The following is a 26,255-nucleotide window of genomic DNA, read 5'->3' on the forward strand; positions in this document are numbered from 1 at the left end:
CTTGGTATAGTTAATTCATCTTCGACAGATGCGCTAGATGTTGGGTAGATAGTTCATTTATATCGATGTGGAATCAATTGTTGCCCTGTTCAATAGACAATCTAGTGTGCTCTTCAATGTCTATCGCTTCCCATGGATAGCAGAGCCATCTGTCGGGAACCGTCTCTGCCGCAAGATAGCGGCCAGTGGCCATGATGGACGCAGGCAGCTCGGCCTTCTTAGGCTTGTCCTTGTTGTGCAAAACAAAGATAGAGAAGATAGTCTCCTCGTCCATCCGATTCAGCTTTAGCTGTTGCTCCTTGACCTCCTTCTCCAACTCGGTGACAGCGTAGTGGAGCGTGGTCCGGGTGTCGTCCACCTCGTCGACAATCAACACCTTCTTTCCAATCAGTGAGTCAAAGTGTTTGTCCAAGGCGCCAAAGTCTAGCCACTGAGTCCGGATAACTTCCTTGCCGATGCTTTCCGTCCCGTCTTCCAAACCCAAGTCCTCGTACAAAGAAAGACCAATCGCCTGGATGGGGATGTTTTTCTGGCCCTTGACCTTGAGGAACGACCGGATGATTCTTGCAGGAATCATGCCGCCGCCGGTAATGGCGATAATCACGTCCGGTCTGTCACCACGCTCCATAATTTGGCCAGCTACCTGCTGACACAGTTTGTGTATGTTGTTATACGACATGTACATCTTATCGGAGGCTGACATTGTTGAACGTAGTTAAGACTCGAGACTAAAGAAGGCGAAGATGTGCGAAGAGGAGGTATACCCGATTCTTAAGATAAGAAGAGTTGTTAGCTAAATTGCTCCTTGCGTTAGATGCACGTAGATTTAATGGTTGACGCAAAAAAAAAAATTTATCGCGTCCGGTGATGACGGGTGCTCATTGCACCTCATTTATCGGACACAATTGCCTGGTACTGAAATAGGAAGTCTATAATATGCACATTTACATAATGACAGATATTTGATGCGGGTCTCGAGTCATTTCTTGTAGTCCAGTGCATCGACAAAGTCGTCTGCTTCGCCGTTGGCATACGTTATTTCGCTTCCATACTCGGCATCATCAGCGTCCTCAAGCGCGACCTGAGACAACTCCTGGCGCAACTTTGCCTGGGCGCGAAGCATCTCCAGGGCCCCCTGCATTGATAACAGGATCGGGAGCGAGTCGGAACTGGCCTTGAGGTTCGCGCGAAGAGCCTTGATTTCCTTGTTACCCCGCGGCTGCAAGGCATCTAGGTGAGGAGCACGCAGCCGAAGCAACCACTTAAACCACCAACGGATCGCTGAGCTTTCTGCCCAAACGTCAGAGGCCAAAAGCTGGCTCACGATGACAAACAGTTCATTGGAACGCGATGGAAGGAGATGCATGTGGACAAATTCTTTTATTCTATCCTCGGACCAGGTGTTAGAAATGAGCAGTTCGGTGACGACTTTCTCATCTAGGGTCGTTGCAAGCGCATGTATCAAGGCCTGCGACGTATCGTCCTGCTCAGTTTTGGAAGTCTTTTTTGATGGAGGCTTTTCGCGTTCCGCCGCCTCTTGCTCGGGCACTTGGGTATCTGGAGCGTGATTGGTTAATAGCGGCTGCGGTGCTTGCTGTAGAACAATATTTTGCCCCGATGCCAGTTGGGCAGAAGTTATAATCTCAAAGTTCGGCTCGTTAACGTTTAGCCAGGCCACGACAAGGTTTCTGTCGCCAATACCTCCGAATTCGATAATGCTGTTGTTCTCTACGCGAACAGTGAGCACATCGTTAGGATTCTGAGCATTAAACACAGAGATATTTCCGTCTTCCCCTAGTGCCACAATATTGCCATCTACAATATCAATTTTCTTCGCGCCTAACTCCCATGTATGGATAATACTCTGTTCTTTGAATTTTATTACGGATATACTATTGGCGCCTGCGACCACAACATGTTCGTCATCTAATACCTTGCAGGTTCTGCAACCTGGTACCTCTAGCTTTGCCACGGTGGATGGACGTCTCTTAGTAGGATCGATTATGTAAACGATATCCTCCACGATTACGGATATCAACAGCACGTCGGGAAAGTTCAACAACCCAAAGTCCAGGATGTCCTCGTCTTTCCCATCAACAAGGTGAAATGTCTTGATTGGTTTTGTTGAGGTGCAGGTGAAATGTTTAACTGTTTTATCGTCATCCAATATCCATAACGATGTACCAATAGTATCAATTCCCAGGAGCTCACGCTTGTTCTGGATGATATTTAGGATGTCCTGCCCATTTGGGGAAAACACCACAATCTTACCTTGTTGAAAAACGTTAATCAGAAAGCTTTCCGTGGACGATAGTTCCTGTTCCTCGTCATCTTCGCCGGTCCCACGCCTTCTCTTAGTTTTTGTTGAAATATCCTGCCCACTGTTGGCCAAACACCAACTTTGGAAGACAACATCCGTTAGATTCAGGTCGGTTGCCTCAAAGTCAATTCGGTTAACCGATGAGCTGTTTACCGTGTAATTTCTCTCAGGGTCTAGTGGATATATGTCAATGAAGTTCTTTTGCGACGCATTGGCTTGGAATGCGAACCGCGTTGCATCGGGCGAAAAGCTCGCAAGGAGCTTCGTATCTTCTGAAGCAGTCATTTTAACAGCTCTAGCAACAGCCGAATGCCGATAGGGATGTGAATGGTACACCTGCACTTGTAGCTCGATGCGCCATTGCAACAAGAGAGCTCATCGGGTGAAATTTTTCAGATGTTCAAGAAAAAGAAACTACTGTTACCCGGGCATAACGCGCCGATTGGCATACACATACTATTAATATTAAAGATAAAGTAGGAAGACTATGAGATTTATGGTGCTCATAACGATGTAATATGTGCTAGGTGCATCTGTTCGTCCTGTGACATATTTTCTAGGACTAACTGGTATTTTGTAGAGTCATTTTGTTGCAATGTGGAAAAGACGGTTTGGAAGATGGCATAGACGTTGATATCGTCCAAGACAGATCCGGATAATGGGTCTTCCTCCAGATCATCCATATCCTCTTCGAGGCAGCTTGGTTCTCCATTGATGAATTTTACAACATCAGTTTCGTTGCGCAGCATCTCCAAATAGTTCTGTTCGTTTTCTAGGCCATCTTCACCAATCTCATCGTCCCAATCAGAGTCGATGAGCCCTTCGCCAAAGTCAGCATCGGATGTGAACTCAGCCCGTTTGTCCTTGAGTTCCTTGATAGCAACTGGATATCTCTCGAATAAGCCAGATATAGTGGAACCCATCTTTTTCAAGACAGGCTCTAGACCACAGGAAGCAAATTGCTCAACTGACAAATGCGAAAGCATACTCAAGAGTGCCATAAGGGAGAGTTTAATGTCATATACTCTCTTGTAACTCGGAATGTAGTTATCAAACCAAATTTGGAAGTACAGCAACGAGACATTCTTGGAGTGTAGGAACTGCAAAGTATCGTAAGGAAAGTACAATAGACAAGAAAGGATCACACCAAATGTTGTCACTCCGAATGCAATGCATTTCTCCAGGGAGTCCTTTTCAGAGATGATAGAATTAACTGCATCCGTGAGAAACTGGTTAACATATTCCTTTGAAGTAGTTTCACCTAGGGACAGAACCATTTTCTGCGATAGATCATAGAGTTGTTTTAGTTCAGTAAATCCATTGTCCTCGACAGTAATTGCTTTAGCGTAGATTTTGAACAATATCGTAGAATAGAAACTGTTTTGCTTCAGTTCATTCTTACCATATATAATGTAGTTGTTGATAGCTAACATGAAGTCCTCCAAATAAAAGGACACCATGCTGCCTTCTTTCTCATTGCATTCCCCAATCAGCTCGAGAATCTTCCATGAAATAGGAGTGATTTCTCTCAATAAAAAGGTGGAATTCTCAACAAACTCACAAGCCTCCCTGTAAAAATCTTCAATATAGTTCTTCAGGATAAATTCGGCAGCGGGGTAAAACGATTGTTCCAAGTTTTTAACAATATCTCCAGAGTTTTCAAAAGACAACAATATAGAAATGGTAGTGGATAGGATACCCAAGGCAGCCATATGCTTGTCACTTTCATCCGGCAGTTCACCAGTGCTGAAACCGTTAATATCGAAGTTGGACGCTTCGTGAAATTCTATCGCCAGTTTCAAAAACTGTTGTACCAGATTATTCATCAATTCCACACCGAATGGCTGCAATTCTGTGGCAAATGATTCAACGAACTGTTGCATAACACCTGAAATGGTGTCAGATTCAAACTCACTAGAAAGCTGTAGTAGTTTCTGCATAGTTGGCACCACAATAGCAGACAGAGATGAATGGAAGTCCGGGATGTTGATAAATGCCTGCAGGGCGAGGGCGGCCAGCAGTTGGACTGGTAGGGACCCTGGCTCCTCATTAAAACACTTCACTACTCCTTGATAAATTGTTTGCAATGTTTCTTTCTGCTTCAACATATTACTGTCCAATTTAGAGCATACCTCGCATACTCGTGCCCTCAAAAATCCATACTTACTATGGAAAAGAGGAAACACAAAGCGAGTTAGGAAGCCCTCCATTTCCGAGGTATATGGTGACTTTGCATGGAATAAACGATCCAATATGCTAGAGACAATGCGCAAGCATGATTCCACCTTCACTGCTTGTTCTAATGTCATGTCAGCGAAGCTAACGGTGTTGTGCTGTAGCATTTGACTGACAAATTGGACAGTGGGCTCCAGAGTAGTTTTTGATCTCTTTTTAACGGCTGTTACCAATAACGATACCGCAGCTACATCTGGAGAATAGTCTGCATCCCATGCCTCCAAGTTCCTGTGAACATACTCCTGGGGATCGACCTCGAAGCTCTCCAAGGTCTCTTCGCTAGGACAAAGAAGCGGGAAGATAACATGTTCCAAAATGGTTGCATAATGTGGGTCAACTATCGGCCAAGTAGACTTTTGGACCACTGTTTGTTCAATGAACTCCAATATGTAATATAGCGACTCCTTGCTTAACCACAATTCGCCTGCACCCCACCTTTCAATCTGCTGGAAATGCAACTGCAATAGTTGCGGCAGAAACTGCTCCACATACAGCATTTTAAATTCAGTGTACTCAAACTTTTTGCTGAGAGATTCTGAGGCATAACGTTGGAATAATCGATACATGTTAGCATATGCCCACTTTTTGGCTCTGACCCATGGATGCGCCCGCCTATCATCGACCGCCAGCGCCATCACATGCTCCGGCAGCTGGCTTTGTATCACAGAAACATGGAAGTTGGCCCACGGAATGAAGTTTTCCGACCGTTGGAGAGTGAACGGCAGGTCATTATATGTCACAAACTTGTAGATCTTCAGCACAAGCTTCAACATATTCCCCACGATCTCGTTGTGCTTTTCCTCGCTGTACAAAAGCGCGTTTGCGTAGTGCAGCAAGTCTGGGAAATATCTCATGATCAGCATCTCCAGCTCCTGACGCTCATCGTTTTCCTTCCAGCGATACGTGCGGAACACCTCCATCGCACATAATAGGCCGACGTGCGCTGCGTGCATGTCGCCAGAAGCCAGCGAGCCGAAAGACGCCTCCAGTAGGCCATCCCACCGCCCCGCAGGGTACTCCACGGACACGATTTCCGCCAGCGCTAACTGCAGCACCCGCATGCAGCTCGGGGCCTGCTGCGAGCAGTTGGTCAGCGCCTTGACTAGCAGCTCCCTGACCACCGGGCGCTCATCCGGGTCTACCGTGTACTCCAGCAGTTCGTTCTTGCCGTGTCCCTTGCCCGACCACCCATATGTGATCTTATTCTTGAAATACAGAGAGGCTGACAACTTTATATTCTCCGATACTTCGCTCGACCCCATGATATCCAAGCATGCGCCGAGAAACCCAATATGCCCACTGTATTCTTTTAGGCGCTTCTCTGCGTTGCTTCTCACAGCTGCGTCATGGCTCAACGTGCCCGAAAAGCACTGCAAAAGTATTGACAGGTCCATTTCGGCGAGTACACTACCCAAAACCAACTATCACTAAGAAAAGCCTCTACTGTAGCCCAGTATACCGTCGAGATACGAAATGTCGTACTTGTGTGGGCCAAAATTATCGAGGATCAAATTTTTATTTTTCACTTACCTAGGGCATCGCATCCACAATTAATTATATATAATGGAGAAAGCCCTTCGCAGACGCAATATCCCTAGTGTCTGTATATAAACGGCTGTGCACTCGCGCGGACGTTCGAGAGTGTGGCCTTGCATGCCGAGTCGCTGAATGAGGGGGGAATGCATAATAGCTGGACGCCGAAGCAAGGCTGCACGTGCACGGAGCGAGCTGCTGCTGCTCGAGGTGCGGTGTCCGCTTGCAAACGAAAGGTGCTAGAATCGGCACACCGGTCACGTACGCGCTTAGCGCGGGTTCTATGTGCAGGTGCTGTGCACGTGGAGGCGGGGAGTCGGGGACTCCGAGGGCGTTTCGCCTGGATGTCCACGAGAGGGACCGCAGACTCGCGCCGGAACTGCAAGAGCGCGCGCCGGACTTCGCTGGCGTGCGCCGAGTTCCCCTCGCACGTGCGTGCCTTCGTCGTCGTCGGCGGTGGCAGTGGCAATGCGGGAGCAGGCTGCCACACGGGCAAGTAGCCTTCCTCCCACAGACGATAGGCCGCCAAAAGGAGGAAGAGTGTGCATGACGCAGAACACTGTCCACAAAACCATAGCCACATAGTTATCACGCCTGCAGTCACCAGTAGCGCCGCCAGGCGCACGATATCAACTCCGAGCAGGGGTGTCCTTATCGTCGCGCAGGCAGACAGCCGCCTCAGTGTAAAACCGATCAGCGCAGAGCCTGAGGACATGGACCACCGGTGGTACGGTGCGATGCAGCCGGCTGTGTCCCTTCATGTGGCAGTCGCTAAGTGTACAACTTTATTTTTGGCTGGTATTGACATGCCGAGATATTAATATCACGTGAGCACGTCATTTTAGTCGCACGACGGACTGCTGTAGCGCCAGGTGCCCGTGGTACATCTATCTCTGTTATGCGATTGCGCCGAGACTCATCAAAATCAGCTGGATGATGATATGCAGCGACCAGAACCCGACGCGCTTCATTCGCAAATTCTTGCGTTCCTGGTCAGCGACGTAGTCCGCAAACGCATCGTAAACTTCTGCACTCAGATCATCCATAAGCTTGGAGTCATATATGGTCCAAGAGCCTTCGAAATCCGCGAGATTCTTCACTACGCGGCACTGGATGGGAATGTAGCTTCGCTTCGAGTTGATATAGCCAACAATCGGCCGGATGAGCGCGTTGTTGATGTAGCTGAGCTCCGGAGTGAACAGTGGCACCTCAGCGCGGACGTTGTGTAGCCGAAGGAAAAAGTCCATTACAAAGTAGTTGTGAGGATCGATGTCACCGGGGTCCGGCATCTGAAATGGGAGGATGTCCGAGTGGCGACGCGCCTCTTTCAGGAGGCGGTCGCCGATGATTGCTAACATGTCTGAGAGATCCGAGCCGTCGAGTCCCTCTTCTGGAAGGAGGATATCTCCGATCATATCCACCTTCCCGCTGGTTATCCAGCCGAACGGTCCCTTCATTCCTGCATTCAGGTGGTCGACATTAAGATTGTCCACACGCATGCGTGTAAATTTGCGCCACAGAGGCGATTCGCTGCTCTGATCCTCCTTATAGCGCCTATGTATCATGAACATGGCGTTGTCATAGGTGCCGCTCATGCTGTGAGCATTCAGTATGTCAAAGAACAGCCAGTGTTTGCGCAGCTGCGGCAGTTCGCAGTTAAACACACTGACCTGGAAGGGTCGGAAACGGCCTGGCTGGTACAGAGTGAAAAGCACGTCGTTCATCCTGAACGTGGATATTTCAAAGTCGCCCGGCTGGTGCACATTGAGGTATTTGCGTGGGTCATCACCATCCTTCCACATGACATGCGTGCGGTCGACGACTCCTCGTAGCCCATTGATGGTCACCTCATCCAGTATGCCCTTGCCATTAATCCATTTGCCAAAGTTCAGAGATATCTCCACCTGGTCAATTGTGAGGTCGAATTGTGTATAGTTTCCATCGTCAAACTCTTCGCCACTAACAAGAAGTCGCTCGCTGAGCGCGAGCTTCGCACGTTCCACTGCCTCGTGCTGCGAACCCTTGCTAAACCCCTGCAGTTGCTTTGGCCGCCGCGACACAAAAACCTTGTTGAAGGTGATCTTGCCCGAAGACCAATCCGGCACGATCGCATTCTCGAAGACAACCGTCAGTGCAGTGTTCTTGGTCAGAAAATTGCCGACTTGGGTCGCAACGTACTCCTGCGCGAGCACCGTATTCATCAGATATATCACCAGTGACGCAAATGTCGTAGTTCCAAGGATGATGAGCAGCGCATGGCTCACTAGGATCCATGAGACAAACGCACTGATGTCGTCGCTGTTGAACGGCTTGGTGGAGCGCGCCAATGCCCACTTTATGCGGATACGCAGCCGTTCCCAGCTGCTGGGTGTCTGTGCAAGCAGCTGATCCCGTTTAGCAGCCCGGGCTGCCCGTAGCGTCTGTTCGTGTTCCTCCGGCCCGCGAGCTGGCCCCGCCAACGTCCGTCGAACGGGCTGGCATCCAAGGGCAGGGAAGACAGCTTTAAACGGTGTCCACCGAGGCAGGCCCAGTCGCGCGATCCCGACATATCTGCAATGTCGTGCTGCTGATGTGCGTATTATTAGCGGAAGCCCCATCCTCCAGTTATGACTGCGACTGCTGCTTGATATGCCTCCATCAGGTGCCTCCAGTACTAATAACTTAATCCTCGGAAAACCTTTTCGCAACTGCCTATATAAGCGCACAGGTACGAGTAAACCCAGAGATGGGGAGCCAGCTGCACAGCTCACATACTCTTAAACGCACACCACCGATCACACCCTCCTCCTGTTGCTGCTTGCGCATTGTCTGCGATGCCCTGCTGCGTGTAATCACGTGACATATTCGATGCCACGTGACAGCGAGCCCACCGCTGCTGCGCGATGAACACGGCCCGCCAGCTACCTGGGCAGCGTGCGGCGTGCGCGGAGCTCAAGACAACCCTTCTACAGTTCCAGCCTGACGACGCGAGTCCGCCAACGCTGTGGAAACCTGGCTTCCCGTCAGCCGATGCGAATCGTCTCGAGGCAACCTGTGCTCATCGCAGGGCCCGTGCGCTGGCGCTGGGGCCTCATCCCGCAGACAGTGCCTTCACGTTAGCTGGCCAGTCCCGTTCATCAGTACCAATAGTAGATTAGACTCGACCTACGACTTCTCGTCCTTTACGCGGTTGAGATCATCGTCAGACACGGCCGCTGATAGAGGGCATCCTTCTGGGTGAAAAATTTTCTAGTTGAATAACCTACTTCAAAGTTCACCACATTCAAAGGAAGTCCACACTACTCAAACAGGTCACCAAATAGCTCTAATTCAGCATGGCTCCACCTGTTTTGCGCCCTGAAAACGCCTTGAAGCGGGCAGATGAGCTGATTTCTGTCGGAGAACCGCAGGCAGCTCTACAGTCGCTGTTGGATTACATTACGTCCAGACGCATTAGGTTTGCCGATCCTGCCGCGATTGAACCCATCGTGTTCAAGTTTTTGGAGCTTGGGGTTGAGCTAAAGCGCGGAAAGGTGATCAAGGATGGTCTGTACCAGTACCGGAAGCACGTGCAGTCGTCGACGGAGGGGCTGAAGTCGGTGGGCGCGGTGTCGCGGCGGTTCATCGACCTGATCGAGAAGAAGATGAGCTCGGAACAGGCCAAGGCCAATGCAGAGGAGAGCACGGAGGAGGATCTGGAGGGCGGCGTGACGCCAGAGAACCTGCTGATCTCGGTCTACGAGCAGGACCAGTCCGTGGGGGGCTTCAACGACGAGGCCGTGACCTCGTGGCTGCGCTTCACGTGGGAATCCTACCGCACGGTGCTGGACTTGCTACGGAACAACTCCCAGTTGGAGATCACATACTCCGGTGTCGTGAACAGGGCTATGCAGTTCTGCTTGAAGTACAACCGGAAGAATGAGTTCAAGCGTCTTGCTGATATGCTACGTCAGCACTTGGATGCCGCGAACTACCAGCAGCAGAAGTCCAAGCAGTACACAGTTGACCTCTCCGATCCCGACACCCTGCAGCGCTACCTGGACCAGCGTATTCTGCAGGTAAACGTGTCTGTCAAGCTTGGCTTGTGGCACGAGGCCTTCAGATCCATTGAGGACGTTCACCATCTTCTCTCCATGTCCACCCGGGACCCCAAGCCTTCAGTGCTTGCCAACTATTACCAGAACATGGCCAAGGTTTTCTTTGTGTCCTCCAACTACCTGCTAAACTCCGTTGCTCTGCAGAAGTTCTATGACCTCTACCAGCAAAATCCAAAGGCCACCGATGAGGATTTCAAATTCTATGCTTCTCAGCTTGTGCTGTCTGCGCTTTCTATCCAACAGGACGACCTGCCTGTTGTTGGCTATGACCCACTTGCGCGTCTTGCCGGGTTTTTGAACCTAGAAAGCAAGCCAACTAGAAGTCAGGTAATTGAGGCCGTTTCTGATTCAAAGATATTCTCCAGGGCCGATGAGCCTGTCAAGAAGTTGTACGAGCTTTTGAACTCAGATTTTGACGTAAACACCCTAAAGGAGTCTCTAGCTTCCTTGTTACCAGAACTGAATTCCAAGTCTTACTTCACTCAATATGTCGAGCCTTTGAAGAGTTTCACCATCAGAAAGGCTTTTATTAGCGCATCCAAGCAGTTTGGCTCTATCAAGCTAGATGAGCTGTTCGAGCACACTTCTCTACCATCTCCATTTGACCTTTCGCCATTGGATTTGGAAAAGTCTTTACTGCAAGCTGCTATGAACGACTATGTTTCCTTCTCTATCGACCACGATGCGGGCGTAGTATCCTTCATGGAAGATCCATTTGAATTATTGGGTGGTTCTACCGCCACCAACGCTGATGACGAACAGCGCAACGATGATGGCTACGAGGAAACTCATGTTGAAGAAGAGCCCGAGCCAATCTTGACTAGGAACTCGGCTGTCCGTACACAACTAATTGAGCTGGCAAAGGCTCTAAAGGAGACGGAAGGGTTTCCTCATGCCTCTTATGTCGACAAGGTTAGAATGGCACGCAATGAATTAATCAGACAGAACAATGCTATCATTGCCAGCGAGAAGGAAGCTGCTGAAGAGCGTGCTAGACAGCTAGAATATGAAAAGCAATCTGCCTCCGGTGTTCCGTTGACTGCTGAACAAGTTGTCGAGGAGAGACAGAGACGCATGAAGGAGGAGAAGGAGGCTGCTGAGGCGAGAATGGAGGCCGAAGCCAGACGTCGCGCTGAGGAGAAACGTGAGAGAGAACTTGCCGCCATCAACGAGAAGACTATGTTGAAGATGATCGAAGACATCAATGCGAAGGGCCTCATTTTCATTGATCCAAAGGAAGCTAAGAACATGACCCTTGAGAAGTTTAAGAAGCTGACCGTTGAGCTAGTTTCTAAGGATAAGAAGGACCTAGATGAACGTATGTCACACGCCTTCAAGAGAGTCGACCACATCGAGAGAGCCTACCGGAAGCTCGAGGCTCCACTATGGGAAAAAGATGCTCAGAAGCAGAAGGAAAGAGACTTGGAGAGCTACAACAAGTTGAAGCAAATGATGGTGGAGAAGGCTAAGAAGGACCACGAGGAGAACCTACGCATACATGATCGCTTGGTCAAGATTTACCCATCGTATCTGCACTTTAGAGAAAAGGTCATCGCTGCCCAAAAGTCTCAGATCGAGGCTTTGCGTGCCGAAAATGCCGCTAAACTTGAAGCTGCCAAGAATGCAAGGCTCCAGGAAGTGCGCCAGCAGCGTTACAATGAGCTTATTGCAAGACGCAAGGAGGAGCTGGCAGCAAAGGAACACGATGACAGGCAGCGCATGCTTCAGGATCGTCTGACTAAGGAGCGCAAGGAGCGCGAAAGAGTCAACAAGGAGAAGGATGAAGCTGCACGCAAACAGAGAGAAATCGAAGAGGCTGTGGAACGGACGATCAAGAGGAACGTCTCTGCTACACCAGCTCCTCCTGTACGTAGCGCTCCTCCTGCAAGGGCTGCTCCTCCTCCACGTGCATCGAACGAACAAGTTGCTTCTCCCGCACCGCAACCCGAAAAGAAGCTGACATATGCCGAGAAGATGAAGCTGCGGAGGGCCGGCAGAGCCTGAACCTAGATAGTTATTCAGTGTATACTATTTACATAATAAAAGACCACCAATGTTAACTGTGGCTTTTGATCCTTTAAGGGTCAGAGGAAGCCGAGCCTGTAGGCCGAGCCTGTTGCGGCCCAGGCTTTCTTTTCTTTTCCATCTGAAAGGGTTGGGAGTGCAACAAAATTTGTCGAAAAATTAGAGCAATCCAGATCAGGTTTTTTCCCACTCTCCACGTATGAACTTTCAAGACTAGACAGAAGTGAGTTTCACCAACTTGGCACTATTTCTGGTCTGGAGGGTTATCATCACACAGAGTTAAATACAAGTAATGTCCACATTTTTTGACCAATTCAAGACCTCTTTCACCAATGCTCCAGTGGACAGTTCCGGCAATATTTCCACTACTGAGTTCCTGGAAGCATCGGAAGGCTTGGTGAAGCTCTTTGATCTTTTGGGAAACACAGCATTCACCGTTGTGCAAAAAGATTTGACTGGTAACATCACCAAGCTTCGCAACAGACAATTGTCGCACCCCGGTGAGTCTGCAACCCTGCAGGAGCTTGTGATTGCAGAGCGTGCACAGGGCAGCAAGACTGCTTCGGAAGGGCTGCTGTGGCTCACCAGAGGCCTGCAATTCACCGCGCAAGCTCTTAGAGAAACGCTAGACCATCCAGAGCTCGAATTGTCTAAGACATTCACAGATGCGTATGGGAAGACGTTGACGAAGCACCATGGTATGCTTGTACGTCCGGTTTTCAAGCTGGCCATGAAAGCTTGCCCCTACAGGAAGGACTTTTTTGCAAAACTAGGCAGCGACCAAGAGAAGGTTGACACGCAACTGAAGCAGTGGCTGGCTGCACTTGAAAAGATCGTAGAGATTCTGCTTCAGTTCCTTGCGCAAACGTGCAAGGATTTATGAGTATATGATAGAAGCCGTTGCCGGACAGTTGAGCGCTAAGAATGGCGACGTCTGTCTCCACGGCGCTCATATAGTATTCCGCGTATGATAAGCGCACACTAAAGTAAAAATAGTCAATCTGGCTTTATTTACTGTCTACAGTAACTACTTTTATATCCCGAAAAGCGGGAGCACAAAACCCGCCACTGTCTCCCATCCCCCTTCCCCTACGGGTATCAACCAATTAGTAGGATTCGAAGCTCGGATGGAATGACGCCGAAATAAAGTGTACATTATAATAGGAGCGGGATCTTCAAAGCTCATTCATAGGCCTGGTTTTAATATGTTGTTCAAAGCGTAAGTGAAACGGTTGTTCCACTTACAATAGGGCGATCGCAACAGCGGCGAAGGCACCCATTAAAGAAGCACCTGGGGTTAGGTGGGCACCGATGTCCTTGGAAGTCGCTGGAGAGCCCTTGGTAGAAGAACCGGAGTCGCCCTTACCGCCGCTGCTGCTACCGCTGCTGCCAGAGGACGAAGAGCTGTCGTCAGACTTGCCGGTGGAGCACTGGTACTTGCCCTGAATGTTCTTGGCCTTGTGCAAATCGTCTAGAGGGTTACAGCTGAAGTTCTTAGCCTTGGAATTTACGCTGACACCACCTCTGACAGAGCCCAACTCGCTCAAGTCTAGCTCGCTGAAGCTACCGTTGACAGTTAGGGAACCGCCAATGGACTTGACGCTCTTGAAGCCATTGATGCGGTCCAACTTCTCGTTGTCCGCAATAACCAAGGCGCCGGTGATCTCCTCAACTTTGGACAAGTCGATCTTAGTCAAATGCTCGTTGTTGGCGAACGTGACGTCACCCCCAACCTTGGTCAAGTTCGACAACTCAAGAGACTTCATAGGGCACGACTCGACAGCCAAGGAGTGGTTGACGGCGACCAAGGCCTTCATGGAGATGTCCCTGACGGAATATAGTGTGATGTTGTTGGCCCAGACCAAGTTGTTGAACGTGATGTTCTCAATCTTGTCGTTGGACGAAAGCGCTAGGGAGTTTCCAACGGTCTTGATACTGGCGTCGATGGAGCGCAAATAACGGTTGTTGTTCACGTCGAACTTCTGGACGGCCCCCAAGGAGGTGAACTCCTTAATGGACCGCAAGTTGGTGTTCGAGATTACGATGTCGTTGGCGGTCTTCAACTTGCTGGTCACGATGTTGTTCACAACAGGTAGCGCCTGGAACTGCACCATCGAGACCTCTTCCAACGCGCCGAACGACGCAGCTTCCAAAGAGGGCAAGTCCATCAACTTCAAGGAGTCCTTGATCTTGCGCAACTTGTCCGCAGAGAAGTTCACTATGGTAGAGGAATCGATGATGCTCAAGGAGCCATCGATCTCCTCCACGTTGGCCAACGCACCGTTGCTCAACTGCTTACCCGAGATCACAAGGTCACCCGACAACTTCTTACAGGAAGAGTACTTGTCCAAGTCCGCCTGCGCAGTTGCCGTGGCACCGGAGGACACGGAGCACGAGTTAGCTGCATGGGGTTAGTAAAAGTGCTCAAGTGGTGACGCATCGCGTCACGTGATCCAGCCTGTACATACATTGTGCGCTCACGCCGGCAGCGAGCACCAGCACAGAGGTCAAGCCAGTTTTGTATTGCATCTTCAATGTAGCGAGTGGGGAGTGGGGGAAAAGCTCGTTGCGCCAAAAGCTATTTATAACAAGCTCTACCTGGTGGGATAGAAAAGAAAATATTCGGAGGAAGCCTAGCCAGTGGCTTTTACGGCCTTCTTTAAATAAAAAAACCGTGCCAGCCAGCAGATGTGGCCGTGTGAGGCCGCACGATACTCGCGGGACGAAACAAAATTTTTCCGCTCAGCCTTCGGGGGAAACGCTGGCCGAAGGCCACGCGGCGCCAGCCATTCCCGGCGCGGTGAGATGCAAGCGCACCGCGCCGAGAAAGGCAGGCTTGCTAGATGCAAACAAACATCGGAGCGGGCAATCGTGGAATTGCAAGCAGGAGATTTGCACAAATAAGACGGGGCTGGGGTAGGCACAGCAAGACGTAACGGCAAAACAAATCGATTAGCGGGGTCCGGGACGGGCTGCCTAGCAGCACCGCCCCGTCTATTTATGCACCAGGCGGGCCAGTATAGAATAGATTTAGATAGAAAGTAAAGGGAGTCCGGCGGCGGCTCGGCGGCGGCCGGCCCGCCCGGAAGCCAGAAAAGCGATTTTGTTATGAGCATGTCTATCGTGCCGCGTGCGGCAGCGGTGCCAGCTTGGCGCTATGTGACACCGCGCTTTTTTTGGGCTTTTGAGGGTTTTCTAATTTTTTTGGGATTTTCTTGTGTGGGCTTGGATGGTTCAGACCAAGAACGCTAGCGCGCCCGCGATGGCTGCGCCGGCGACAGATGGTAGGACGCCATTTAGCGCACCGGCTGCGTTGGTGGAGTGGTGGCTTGTGGTGTTGGCGGTGTGGTTGGAATCATGCGTGGTGGCCTGTGCGCTGGCGTAGGCGGCGGCAGTCAAAGCGATAGCGTAGTTGGTGAACTTCATTTTTTCGGACGGAGTGTATGGTTCTAAAGTTTCCTTGAGAATGTGTCTGCTGAGGAGTGGAGGAGAAGACTAGACCCCAAACTGTGTAGAGGGGGTATTTGTACTCCATATATAGTTTCTTTGGCGGCGAGCGCGGACTTTGTGTCAGCGTCTGATTTGCGACGTTTGGGCGCGGCCGGTTTCGTTTGGCGGCGGTTGCCGCCGGCGCGGCCCAGACGCGCGAGACGCCGCGGAACACTACATGGAACGGCCGCCGAACGAAACTGGTTTGTGCGGGGCGGGTGGCGCGGGGTGCGGGCACTCGAAGCCGGGCACAAAGTAGCTCGGCGGCGCCGGACGCAACTCGACGGCTAGAGTCCGCGCAGTGACGGGGCCTGCGGGCTGCCGGGGAGGACTGGGGGTTAGGGAACTATGTAGAGCGATCAGCGGGTGGCGGAGAGCGAGCGTTACATGGCCGGCGGTGGCGCCGGCCGCGCCGCCCTACTGTGCCGGGCGCTGGTATCTAAGGTAGATCAGCTGGTACTCGTCGAGCTCGTGGATGACCTTGTCGCGCTTAACATAGTTTGGCAAGGAGTCGAGCAGGTGCATGAGCTGGAGGATGCGGTCGCTGAGAAGGTCCTTGGCGAAGAACGTCATACAGAAGTCTGTCGGGCGGAAAACGTCCAGGATGCGGCACACGATGTCGTGCTGGGTTTGCCGGCCGCAAGAGACGTCCTGGACCGGGACGTTGCTCTCGAAGGATGCATAGGACCAGCCGTCTTCTGGGGTGACGTGCAGAGTGTAGTAGTATTTGTCATCCATGATGATGTTGCTGGAGTAGCCACAGGGCATGAAGGCGAAAGCGTCGTGCACGAAGGGCACGCTCTTTTGGTTGTCGTAGACGCAGTCCAGACCCGTGGCCTTGGTGATCTCCAACCCGTAGACGTGGCCCGGGGCATTGCACGCTGCAAGGCCCTCCTCTGACGGCGACTGGGTGCGGTCTGCCACGAACTGCCGCGCGCTGCCGCTGTCGAGCCCGGTCATCAGGATTTCCAACGTCTCGTCGCGCTCATCGCTGGTCAGACCCGACGCCAGTGTCTTGTTGGTCTCGGTGATGTAGAGATTCCAGTGGTCATTCTGGTCGCTGCGACCGATAACGTAGCTCTTACCTCCCAGGAAGAATTGGTTGAGGTAGTCTACCTCATCGCCCCAGTTGCGGTGGATCGGGTGCTGTTTCGACGGGAACATGAAGCAGCGGCGCGAGTAGAAGACCTTGTACGGGTGGAACTTGTCGCTCCCAGGGGACTTCATGACCCACCCCAGGTGGCTCTCCACCATCGCCAGCAGCCGAGGAAGGCACAGCAGCGTCGTCGTGGTCCCGCAGGTCTTTAATGTCAGCTTGTGCTCAAACACAAACATCGAGGACTCGCTCAACAGGAACGCATCCATATGCGCGGTCTTCTTGCTCGACAGAACCTCGCACTTGACCAGCTCGAGCATGCTACACCATTCATCAAGGGAGATCGAGCGCAGACCCTTAGCGTTTGGCAGCGCGCTTACGCTTGGGTAGAACCACACCTCGAGCAGCTTTTCCGGGCCTTCGAACGCATCTGTCGAGTCCAAGGTGGCCGAAAGCGCGCTGTCAAGATAAGAATGGTCTGAGAGATCTAGGGACGTTGCGGGCATCTCTGGGTGCGAACAGTTTCCTCTGTGCTATGGTAATAAAAACCAGCGTAAACCGCAAGTGTGGTGTATCAAGTTCGAACGTCAGCTTGCATTACAAGTGAGGAGTTCTGCACCAGGCTTCCCCGCTCGCCTACGTTGACTACAATGGAAGCTCCGCACCAGCCATTCATTACGAAAAATTTGCCCCATATGGACGTTGGATAGCAGCAATGCCTTCAAAGGCCCCGCCCGCGACCTTGCCCGGACGACTACGCGCGCTACTAGATACCGCATTGTGTGCTACGACTCCAACGCTGACGTCGTCTATCTACATATGTTGCCCGTGTATGAAACTGCATACTATTACTGTGCAAATAGATGAGCGATTAAACGGGCGTTTTCTTTGTGATGGCAGCCTCGGAGGCAGGCTAAGCTCCAGAGCCCGGCGGCAAGAATCCTTGTCCGACCAGCCAACAGACCATCCGCTGAGTGGCGGCACGTTTCCGCGCGCGGCAGCAGCTGCAATCCGCGGCAGCAGCTGGCCCCGTGGGCGACACATCCGATCGGCGCCTGTACCCCGCTGTCACAGATGTCATGCAAGCGACACGTGATCCTGAGCCGGCGCCGCGAACCAGCAGAAAGCGCCCGCACCTATGGAAGCGCAAGATGCGGGGGCCACTGCTGGTTGCGACAGGCTGGGCAAAGAACTTGACCCAAGGCTCGATTGCACGCGGCACGTGGCACACAGGCTGCGGAACAGCGTACGGCGGTCCCGGAGGCCGAATATCCATGAGGATCCGCGGCGCGGTTGCGATGCCGCCAGGGAAAACGGCGGAAGAGGTCTGAAGGACGAAGGAGGTGCGGAATCGGACAAAGGACCCAGCCGCAGTGGGCGCCCGGAGAGCGATATAGCCCTGAGACGGACTGCGCGTCAGCGGTCTTTTTGAAAAGAGAAGTTTACTGGAGATGGGCTGTCGACTTTTATACATGAAAAATTTACCAATACAGACACAGGGTAACGAATAGGGCATAGCCATACAAGCAGAGCGCCTGTCTCGAGCTGTTTTTGTGTACCTAGCTCCAGCTTGCAGTCGGCGATCTTCCTTGCTGTCTGTACGTCGGTTCTTGATATTCTGTCGACGAGCCCCTCTGTCCGGAATTTAGCGACCCGGTCATATCCGGACACACTTACGAGCACTTCAGTATTGAAGGAAGGCATTAGCAGCCAGCCCATCAAGCTGCAGGCAGCAGACAATGGACCAGAACACAGAATGTACTGTATACGTTGGGAATCTCGATCCGCAGGTGAGCAAGGAGCTTCTATATGAGTTATTTGTGCAGGTAGCACCTGTATCTCGCATAAGATATCCAAAGGACAAGGTAAAGCAGGAGCACCAGGGCTTTGCTTTCGTGGAGTTGTTTAGTGAGGCTGATTGCGACTTCGCCATCAAGTCCCTCAATAACACGGTGAGTCTCTTTGGGAAGGTGTTGAAGGTACGGCGGACGCTGGAAAACGCCAAGAATAGCGCACCCGTCTTCGCCAGAGCGAAATTGTTCGTTAAGAATCTTGACAGCACGATCGATGCAGTACAACTGCAGAAGCTGTTTGGTAAATTCGGACCTCTTGCCAAGCCACCGCAACTATTTACCCTGAAAGACGGTGCGCTGAGATGTGCATACGTGTACTTTACGACATTCAGACACTCAGACGAAGCGCTGGAGAAACTGAACAACCAAATTGTGGCTAACCAGATAATATCGATTGACTATGCGTTCAAGGAGGGCAAAGCAGGGGAAAAGCACGGTGACCCAGTCGAACGGCTACTAGACGAGGAGGCTCAAAAGCACGGCGTGGTCAAACTGACTTAGGGCTTAATTCGCATGTCTGAAACTGTGGCTACCGAGCATGTTGGCTAGAGCGATGATACAATATTTACGGCTTTGTAGCGTTATATACTGTTAACTGTACATACCCTGGAGGGTTTATTATCATCTTCTGAACGGGATCTCACCGCGACACAAGGGGCATGTGTTGTTGCCGGAAGACTTGAACCATTTGTAGAGACAGGCGCCATGGAATCTATTCGAACAGGTTGGGCACACCTTGGATGGTAGTTTCCTGTCAACAACATGGAGAATGGAGTAACAAATAGCGCACTCCTCAAAGTCAGCAAATTGCAGACGAACATTCTTTGTAAATAATTCCAGCGAATCGACTACAGATCCGTTCATCCCAGTTATCACACGCTGCGTTGACAGTATCCATGACTTCCATTTCTGTTCGCTGACACCGACACGTGTACCTTCCTGAACCTGAATGTTGGTTAAGGGATAGTTACACGGTAACTTGAAGGAAATTTCCAGGTTCTGGTCGTCAATGAAGTACCTAGCCTTGATCTCCTTAGTTATTTTGTTTATTCTGATAGAGAGGTTTTCATCTTGAGCAGTGAGCACTGGGATTTTGCTGCTGACTTGTTCCAGCTCCTGGTCTATCAGTATTGGGGACACGTATCGGGTAACAAACGCATCTATCTTTGATCGTAATGCTCTGTCCTTAATATTCAACCACCAGGCACTGGTCATAGCCCCGACATTATTAAATAAGTCATACAACAGGCTGACCAAAAGTAGCTTCGACTCTTTCAGTATGTCATCTTTGTATGGAGAGTCACCAGTAGCGTGAATTTGATACTCAGTAATCTCATGAGGTGAGACTGAATCCCAGAACTTGGTATCTTGCATATCAAGCTGCTCTGAAACAAAGTAAAAAAACCTATCAATCTCGTTATTGGCCTTCAGTTGATCGATATATTGGTGACGAATATTATAGGATATATTCTTGAAGTATGAAACGACCAGGTACCAATACCATAAAGGTTTGATAACTTTCATGGGCTCTTCATATTCCAAGTACTCTTCTGGGAGGTCCGCGAATAACGCACTGACAAGGATAGGCGGAATTTTGCACGTTGAAGTTGGCGTGTTGTCGCCGTCGCCCAGGTTGCTCTTTTGAAGCTCATACTCTATGACTAATTCCTGCTGCTGTGCTATGATTAGTTTCCTCAAAGTCGTAACCACAACTCTGACTGAACTAATAGTGCCTAAACTGGACAGTAGGTACTCCATGAATTTATCAAAATATGACTGTAAGTAACTCTCTGGGATTTGATCAACTGATGAACTGAGAAGAGAGCAAAATAAAATATGCGGATGGTTTTCCGGAGTCTTCTCATAGTTTATGAGACATAGTTCCACCAACTCCGAATTCAAATCCTTTGCCGAGTGTTCCCAAAGGTCTTTCGTATTTTTATCCTCTTTGGTCCACCTTATAATTTCAAGATGAAGCTTTAAAACGTAAAAACGCAGCTCGTCCAGGTAAAGAGTCTCTTCGAGGTGACAAAATCCCAAGCTATCCGCTAGAATTCTAATACATAGGTCAGTCAATGAGGACCCCAGTGACCGTATAGAATTGATTTGGAGCATTGAGATCAATAAGTGGAGGAGGCATAAACGGACAACAGAGAAAGACTCCTCAAAACAGACATCACTGTCCAGCCATTGAAAAATAGTACGAACAAACATAACCAAACGTTGCGGAGTAATGGGTTGAAACGAATCGGAGTGCATGATAGATGTCTCTACCTGTAGAATGTTATCCAAAAGAATGAGCAGCCTCCAGCTTCCATTGACTAAATCGGTACTGTTCTTTCCAATTAATTCTGCTACGAGCATTGTCCGCAACTTAACAAACATAGGACTCTCTGCACTGAATTTGCTGCATGCGCTTATAATGGTGGTTGCATAGAGATAGTCCATTGCGCTACTACTCGTGTTCCTGATAATTCCTGAAATAAACTTCTCAATCCTGACCTGTTCGTTAAATTGGTTTAAAGTCGTATAATCAATTGAATTTAATAACATCCTTTTTAGAATCCTGCAGTTGTATACAGCGCTCGAATCAGATACATCCCGAGATGCTAATTTGTTCAAAATGGCTATGTGTGATTCACCTGCTATAATAGCATGCACGATATCAGCAAAATTAAAGTCATAGGTTTTGCCGGTGAAGAGTGAATTTGTGAAACCAGGAAATTGATCAATGGGATCCGTGGAAAAACAATTAAAATCAAGTGTTAATTCGCTCATTAAGGCGAGGAAAATCCGACAATCGTCATCACATAACTGTGGGTGGTTAGTCAAAAATTTATCCAAGAATAGCGCATAAGAAATGATGGACCTCGCAGATGAACATTCAAAAGTACTCTCATTGGGAATATCTAGTGCATGGATACCAACTCCCAGGGGAGATACCAGAGAGAGTCTGTAATCAATGTATGGAACAATAGTTTTAAGGTCTTTTAGCATGATATGGGGTGACAAGTATGACCATATATCCGAATTCGATTCAAATAGTTCAGATGCAAATTTTATTAAAAGTTCAGTTGGAATATGTTTATAATCAGATGCTCCATGAACTACAATTTCTTGAGTAACCTTACGGGCAAAGCTGCCATTTCTTTTAACCATAGGGATTAGACTTTTCAAAACCTGTTGAGCAGCAGCTGCGGAGTACCAAATGTTATAGTTTGAGAGGAAGTCAGTCCCACAAAGAAATTCCTCATATATTGTTAGTGGTACCCGAGTAAGGTAAGAAGAAAAAACATCTAATTTCCGATGTTCAAGTGCTTTTTCATACAATCTTTTGAGAACATGTTGGTCCAACAGATTCGAGGAAAAGATCAGATCAGTAGAAAAGTCATATGTGCCAATGAAATTAGTCATGAAATCAGCTAGGGTCTCAGATGGTTCTTTCCGTAATTTTTCTAGAATGGCAATATCAAGGTTATTGAGATGTGTCAACTTAGAGTTCATTGGAATATCCAATTGCGCGATGGCAAAAACATAATCGGAAAATAACTCAACTGCCTCTTCCTCGCCCATCTGCTGCAAAAACTGTGATCTTGAATAGCTGCTCATGATATTAGTCGGCTGCTCAATAAAAGATGGATCAATGGTGGACGGCAATATACCAATGAACTTCTGAACCTCTTGATGGAGTGACAAAATATTGTTCTTTATAAAAAGCTGAAAAATGCGGAAGCTATAGTTCACAGCTACCTCCCCATTCTCAATCGATTCTAGGGAGGACCTTGCAAGCTCCTTTAGAATATCAACTTTCTGCAATCCATTGTGGAGCAGTAAGGCCAGTAGATTGTCAGCGTAGGTTGTGGATGGATGCTCTTTATCTGTCCCCAACGGCAATAACGAGCAAAGATCAGTGGATATACTATCAGGCGAAGTTATTTGCGCAAAAGCTTCAACCAAGTTGGAATGCTTCTGTAAAGATATGTTACTAATTAGCTTTTGACTATCATCCCTCATCTGGTCTCTTGCCACCTCGCTATCGATTTCTCTCACAATTTGATAGTAGCAGCTGCAAAAGCGAGAAAGCTGCTCCTCAGAAGTCTTGGTTAGTATTCTCCTCTCACTGAATACCAGAGCATGCTTGTGTAAAATGGAAAGCTTTGTTTCCTCAGCATTTAGAAACTCGCAAACACGGAATAATTTGGACAGATAGTCAAAGTATGCGGCAGAGCTATTACCGGGGCCTAGCTTCAAAAGATTCAGGATTCTATCTTTAAACGATTTATCATAAGCCCAGATCTGACCATCTTTGTAGGAATTCCATAGCAGTGTAGTCTCTAGCACTTCTGGCAGAAGCGGAGAAATTTGAAGGAGGTTCCTGGTATTAACTTGTGCGAGTGTTTTGAAATAGCGCTTCCCAGTAAGTTTCAAAACATCCTTATGGCCCAATAGGTAGCCATTCTCAAGGAGAATACGTTGCAGCTGTAGCAACACCTGGTAGAGTTTCATTGACCGCAAGTTCGCCAAACTCATGAGCTTCCACAGTGCTTCCGATGAGAGGATTTCATACCAAGTGTCTTCCTCGCCCTGCTCGTCGTTCATATTCTTCAGCAGCTGTACTAACAAAAATACCCCACTCGCGGCCAAGCGACTATACCGCATGTCAGCGTCTTCTGGAGATACGTAGCGCTCGTCAGAAATCGAGCCCACATTTTCCACGACCAGGATCTGTTGCGCGCAAGCAAGTATCTGCTTATAGAACACTTTCCATAATGCTGCTAGCTTTTCATCGCTGTTATTGAAACACTGTAACAGCGCCGACCTGGCAGAACTACCAACAGATGTGTCTATATCATAGCAACCAACTAGCAACAGAGGGATCCAATCCTTGAGAAACTTGGCGCCCTTTTTGTGCAGTAGCCGAATGAGGCGCGCTGTGAAATCATGCGTTCCCGCGCGGATACTCTTGGAGCTATTTGTCACAAGCTTAGCGTAGATCTGAGACCAGCACAAGCAAAATATATCATCCTTGAACTGCTCAGCGCTAGCCTGAGTAGAAATGAGCTCTTGGATTTCGTTCAGAGCCCGTTCCTTCGTGGTATCGTCTCGTTTCAGAAGGGACTTCAGTGTAAGCTGCAGGCCACTAGGCAGACTCATCAGGAGGTCCTGTGGTGGAAGTGCATCAAAGTAGTTAAGGGTAACTTTGACACCATTGGAGCCCAATCCAAAGTCATTGGAGTACTTCTGGAAGGTATTGACAGCAAATGACATTGCTTCTTACGCTTAGAAGTGCTACCGAGACTTAGAAGTGCTACCGAGACCGACGAGGATCTCCTTTCTAGCTGCGCGAGCAGCGGGCGTATGCTGAAAAAAACAAAAATTGGACGAGACCGGAATCGAACCGATGACCTCTCCCATGCTAAGGGAGCGCGCTACCAACTACGCCACACGCCCAGTTTTATCTATGAAGCTTTTGCGGCACTACCAGTAGTATAGGTTGATCACGTGTAGCGCCCCCCAACCCGTCGCCCCCGTTCATCCAGTTGCAGACAGTGGAAAGGCAGCCTCCAGTATCTGCTGGATCCCTTGCAATGTCTACCTTTCCTCCTCTATTTCACTCTGGACCCAGTAGAACCTTCCTGAAGGTCATAGAAGGATCTGTGGAAAACTTCGCAGCTCAATTTCTCGAAGCCGTGTACCGAAACCCGTAACGTCCACTAACGGCAACTTATAAAAACTGAGCTGCATCCGTCTGCATTCATACAAAACGTGTGCATAAGCTTTATCCGTTTCCGAAGGTATCATAACTGAATAATGAGCAAGACGATCACACCAGAAGTGCATTGGGCGCAGCGTTCCCACGAGACAGATGAAGACAAGAACTATGTGCTTTTGACTCTCGTGATCCCGGACTGCGAGGAGCCTAAACTAAAGCTTGAGTCTACATCGCTTGAGTTCTCGGCTAGATCGCCAGGGCACACAGGCGAGAAAGACGGCCACACCTATCAGCTGCACATTGACTTTTTCAAGGAGATCGACCCTGAGAAGTCGCAACACCGCGTGGCCAATGGCCAGGGGTACTACTTGAAGCTCGTGAAAAAGGAGCTAGGTAAGGAGTACTGGCCTCGTCTAACCAAGGAAAAGCTGAAATACCACTACATCAAGACCGACTTCGACAAATGGGTTGACGAAGACGAGCAGGAGGAGGTCCCACAGGCTGAGGAGTTCGGAGGAATGCCGTTCGGCGGAGGCATGGGAGGAATGGGAGGAATGGGAGGCATGGGAGGCATGGAAGGTCTGGAGGCATTGCAGGGCCTAGGCGGCATGGGTGGCATGGGCGGCATGGGCGGCATGGGCGGCATGGGTGGCATGGGCGGAGATGCCCAAGCACAGCTACAGCAGTTGATGCAGCAGTCTGGCGGCTTTGGCGGCATGGACGAGGAGGACGAAGAGGAAGAGGACGTCGAGGCTGAGGAAGAGACCAAAGACGCCGCAGGGACTGCTGACAAGAGTGCCTGAGGACCTGATCTGTACAGTCGGTGCAGGGCACGCCCAGCTATAGCATATAAGTAGTCGCTGAATAGTTTATATGAATGAGAAGCTTCTAATGGTATATACTCATTAGGTAGGTACCCAGCAGGGTGCGCGCAATTCTCACTCAGACGGCCTGGTACTTCAACGTGTCTTTCGACAACAGTTGGTACCCGGACCATTTCTCGCCTGGCTGCAGGGTCACGAAGTCGTGAACGTGGCCGGGTTCGATACATATCATCTTCTGGTACCCTTCCTTTGGCTGGAAGTCCTGCATGTTTGCTGATTTTTCAATCCAGGGGTTCCAGACCACGACATCTGGAAGATTGCCCCTGCTAACACTGTGGATTGGACGTCCCTTGTCCACAATCTGTATAACTCTGTCATCGGCGACCTGCTGGTAGATCCTGTCCACCTCTTCGTGGAAGGCTACCACCGGTTGCCTGTCCACGTAGCTAGTCTTCAGAAGCTGGTCGTAGGTCTTAAAGTTCTTGAGGTTGGATACCATAGTGTCCTCGACATCGTCAATCTTCAGATATGTGTGGAATAACCAATTGAAACGGAGGGTCTGCGATGTGGAGGTGTTCACAACCTCAATCTCCGTTTTAAGATGTTCTTCCCCAAGTTCCACGGTAAGCACCAGTGTGTAGTCAAACGGCCATAGTGCGGTGAGTTCCTCATTTGCAAGCTCTGGCCCCAGGCCGAATTGCACGGCTGGAGGGTTTTCCTTGGTTTGACCCAAGAATTCCCACGTAGAGTTACGGGCAAGGCCATGCTGCGGCAGCTTTGAAAAGTGCTCATCGTCGGTGTTCTTCCCAAAAACAGGAAAAACCAATGGGATGCCTCCGCGCACGGGTTTAGACCCATCTAACTTGGCCGCGTCCGATAGCCATAGCTGCTCTTCGCCGTCTATTGTCCAGGAATAGATCGTTGCTCCATAATTCAAGATTTTAACGGCCGTCTTCTCGTTGGAAGGATGGACCAAGATCACCTCTTTCTCGTCAGCGTCTACAGACATTTCGCTTGTGCTTAGTTGGTGCTCGTACTTGCAGCAAGTATAAAATGTTAATAAAATACCATTCTTTAACACTGGCAACCGA

At 49.7% G+C, this 26,255-nt stretch overlaps 16 protein-coding genes and 2 non-coding genes across 18 annotated transcripts; 4 read left to right on the forward strand and 14 right to left on the reverse strand.

The window, feature by feature from the left end:
- Positions 1 to 73: 73 nt before the first annotated feature.
- XPT1 (xanthine phosphoribosyltransferase) lies at positions 74 to 703 on the reverse strand (the record flags this gene model as incomplete). The annotated part of the gene is made up of 1 exon (NM_208230.2): positions 74 to 703. One exon carries the CDS (start codon positions 701 to 703, stop codon positions 74 to 76), a length of 630 nt encoding a protein of 209 aa, NP_982877.2.
- A 276-nt stretch (positions 704 to 979) lies between these two features.
- UTP9 (Utp9p) lies at positions 980 to 2,605 on the reverse strand (the record flags this gene model as incomplete). The annotated part of the gene is made up of 1 exon (NM_208231.2): positions 980 to 2,605. The coding sequence occupies one exon, from the start codon at positions 2,603 to 2,605 to the stop codon at positions 980 to 982; it is 1,626 nt and encodes a 541-aa protein (NP_982878.2).
- A 218-nt stretch (positions 2,606 to 2,823) lies between these two features.
- NMD5 (Nmd5p) lies at positions 2,824 to 5,949 on the reverse strand (the record flags this gene model as incomplete). The annotated part of the gene is made up of 1 exon (NM_208232.2): positions 2,824 to 5,949. One exon carries the CDS (start codon positions 5,947 to 5,949, stop codon positions 2,824 to 2,826), a length of 3,126 nt encoding a protein of 1,041 aa, NP_982879.2.
- A 200-nt stretch (positions 5,950 to 6,149) lies between these two features.
- Positions 6,150 to 6,803, reverse strand: AGOS_ABL067C (ABL067Cp; the record flags this gene model as incomplete). The annotated part of the gene is made up of 1 exon (NM_208233.2): positions 6,150 to 6,803. The coding sequence occupies one exon, from the start codon at positions 6,801 to 6,803 to the stop codon at positions 6,150 to 6,152; it is 654 nt and encodes a 217-aa protein (NP_982880.2).
- A 181-nt stretch (positions 6,804 to 6,984) lies between these two features.
- On the reverse strand, positions 6,985 to 8,685 carry MDM31 (Mdm31p; the record flags this gene model as incomplete). The annotated part of the gene is made up of 1 exon (NM_208234.1): positions 6,985 to 8,685. The coding sequence occupies one exon, from the start codon at positions 8,683 to 8,685 to the stop codon at positions 6,985 to 6,987; it is 1,701 nt and encodes a 566-aa protein (NP_982881.1).
- Positions 8,686 to 9,402: 717 nt separating this feature from the next.
- RPG1 (translation initiation factor eIF3 core subunit a) lies at positions 9,403 to 12,168 on the forward strand (the record flags this gene model as incomplete). Its single annotated transcript, NM_208235.2, has 1 exon — positions 9,403 to 12,168. One exon carries the CDS (start codon positions 9,403 to 9,405, stop codon positions 12,166 to 12,168), a length of 2,766 nt encoding a protein of 921 aa, NP_982882.1.
- A 313-nt stretch (positions 12,169 to 12,481) lies between these two features.
- AGOS_ABL064W (GLTP domain-containing protein) lies at positions 12,482 to 13,072 on the forward strand (the record flags this gene model as incomplete). The annotated part of the gene is made up of 1 exon (NM_208236.1): positions 12,482 to 13,072. The coding sequence occupies one exon, from the start codon at positions 12,482 to 12,484 to the stop codon at positions 13,070 to 13,072; it is 591 nt and encodes a 196-aa protein (NP_982883.1).
- Positions 13,073 to 13,430: 358 nt separating this feature from the next.
- On the reverse strand, positions 13,431 to 14,718 carry AGOS_ABL063C (ABL063Cp; the record flags this gene model as incomplete). The annotated part of the gene is made up of 2 exons (NM_208237.2): positions 13,431 to 14,590; positions 14,658 to 14,718. 2 exons carry the CDS (start codon positions 14,716 to 14,718, stop codon positions 13,431 to 13,433), a joined length of 1,221 nt encoding a protein of 406 aa, NP_982884.2.
- A 104-nt stretch (positions 14,719 to 14,822) lies between these two features.
- On the reverse strand, positions 14,823 to 15,305 carry AGOS_ABL062C (ABL062Cp; the record flags this gene model as incomplete). Its single annotated transcript, NM_208238.2, has 1 exon — positions 14,823 to 15,305. The coding sequence occupies one exon, from the start codon at positions 15,303 to 15,305 to the stop codon at positions 14,823 to 14,825; it is 483 nt and encodes a 160-aa protein (NP_982885.1).
- A 118-nt stretch (positions 15,306 to 15,423) lies between these two features.
- Positions 15,424 to 15,615, reverse strand: AGOS_ABL061CA (ABL061C-Ap; the record flags this gene model as incomplete). The annotated part of the gene is made up of 1 exon (NM_001355299.1): positions 15,424 to 15,615. The coding sequence occupies one exon, from the start codon at positions 15,613 to 15,615 to the stop codon at positions 15,424 to 15,426; it is 192 nt and encodes a 63-aa protein (NP_001342226.1).
- Positions 15,616 to 16,095: 480 nt separating this feature from the next.
- Positions 16,096 to 17,280, reverse strand: SPE2 (adenosylmethionine decarboxylase SPE2; the record flags this gene model as incomplete). Its single annotated transcript, NM_208239.1, has 1 exon — positions 16,096 to 17,280. One exon carries the CDS (start codon positions 17,278 to 17,280, stop codon positions 16,096 to 16,098), a length of 1,185 nt encoding a protein of 394 aa, NP_982886.1.
- A 313-nt stretch (positions 17,281 to 17,593) lies between these two features.
- Positions 17,594 to 17,669, reverse strand: AGOS_AgSNR86. Its single transcript, NR_149433.1, has one exon. It is a non-coding gene; the product is annotated as an AgSNR86 (small nuclear RNA).
- Positions 17,670 to 17,687: 18 nt separating this feature from the next.
- On the reverse strand, positions 17,688 to 18,296 carry AGOS_ABL060C (ABL060Cp; the record flags this gene model as incomplete). The annotated part of the gene is made up of 1 exon (NM_208240.1): positions 17,688 to 18,296. One exon carries the CDS (start codon positions 18,294 to 18,296, stop codon positions 17,688 to 17,690), a length of 609 nt encoding a protein of 202 aa, NP_982887.1.
- Positions 18,297 to 18,513: 217 nt separating this feature from the next.
- On the forward strand, positions 18,514 to 19,128 carry HSH49 (U2 snRNP complex subunit HSH49; the record flags this gene model as incomplete). Its single annotated transcript, NM_208241.1, has 1 exon — positions 18,514 to 19,128. One exon carries the CDS (start codon positions 18,514 to 18,516, stop codon positions 19,126 to 19,128), a length of 615 nt encoding a protein of 204 aa, NP_982888.1.
- Positions 19,129 to 19,248: 120 nt separating this feature from the next.
- RKR1 (ubiquitin-protein ligase RKR1) lies at positions 19,249 to 23,895 on the reverse strand (the record flags this gene model as incomplete). The annotated part of the gene is made up of 1 exon (NM_208242.2): positions 19,249 to 23,895. The coding sequence occupies one exon, from the start codon at positions 23,893 to 23,895 to the stop codon at positions 19,249 to 19,251; it is 4,647 nt and encodes a 1,548-aa protein (NP_982889.2).
- A 110-nt stretch (positions 23,896 to 24,005) lies between these two features.
- AGOS_t0031 lies at positions 24,006 to 24,078 on the reverse strand. Its single transcript has one exon. It is a non-coding gene; the product is annotated as a tRNA-Ala (tRNA).
- A 360-nt stretch (positions 24,079 to 24,438) lies between these two features.
- Positions 24,439 to 25,143, forward strand: SBA1 (Hsp90 cochaperone SBA1; the record flags this gene model as incomplete). The annotated part of the gene is made up of 1 exon (NM_208243.1): positions 24,439 to 25,143. One exon carries the CDS (start codon positions 24,439 to 24,441, stop codon positions 25,141 to 25,143), a length of 705 nt encoding a protein of 234 aa, NP_982890.1.
- Positions 25,144 to 25,282: 139 nt separating this feature from the next.
- On the reverse strand, positions 25,283 to 26,173 carry AGOS_ABL056C (glucose-6-phosphate 1-epimerase; the record flags this gene model as incomplete). The annotated part of the gene is made up of 1 exon (NM_208244.1): positions 25,283 to 26,173. One exon carries the CDS (start codon positions 26,171 to 26,173, stop codon positions 25,283 to 25,285), a length of 891 nt encoding a protein of 296 aa, NP_982891.1.
- Positions 26,174 to 26,255: the final 82 nt, after the last annotated feature.

Source organism: Eremothecium gossypii, chromosome II (genome assembly GCF_000091025.4).
Source record: "Eremothecium gossypii ATCC 10895 chromosome II, complete sequence".
Lineage (NCBI taxonomy): Eukaryota > Fungi > Ascomycota > Saccharomycetes > Saccharomycetales > Saccharomycetaceae > Eremothecium > Eremothecium gossypii.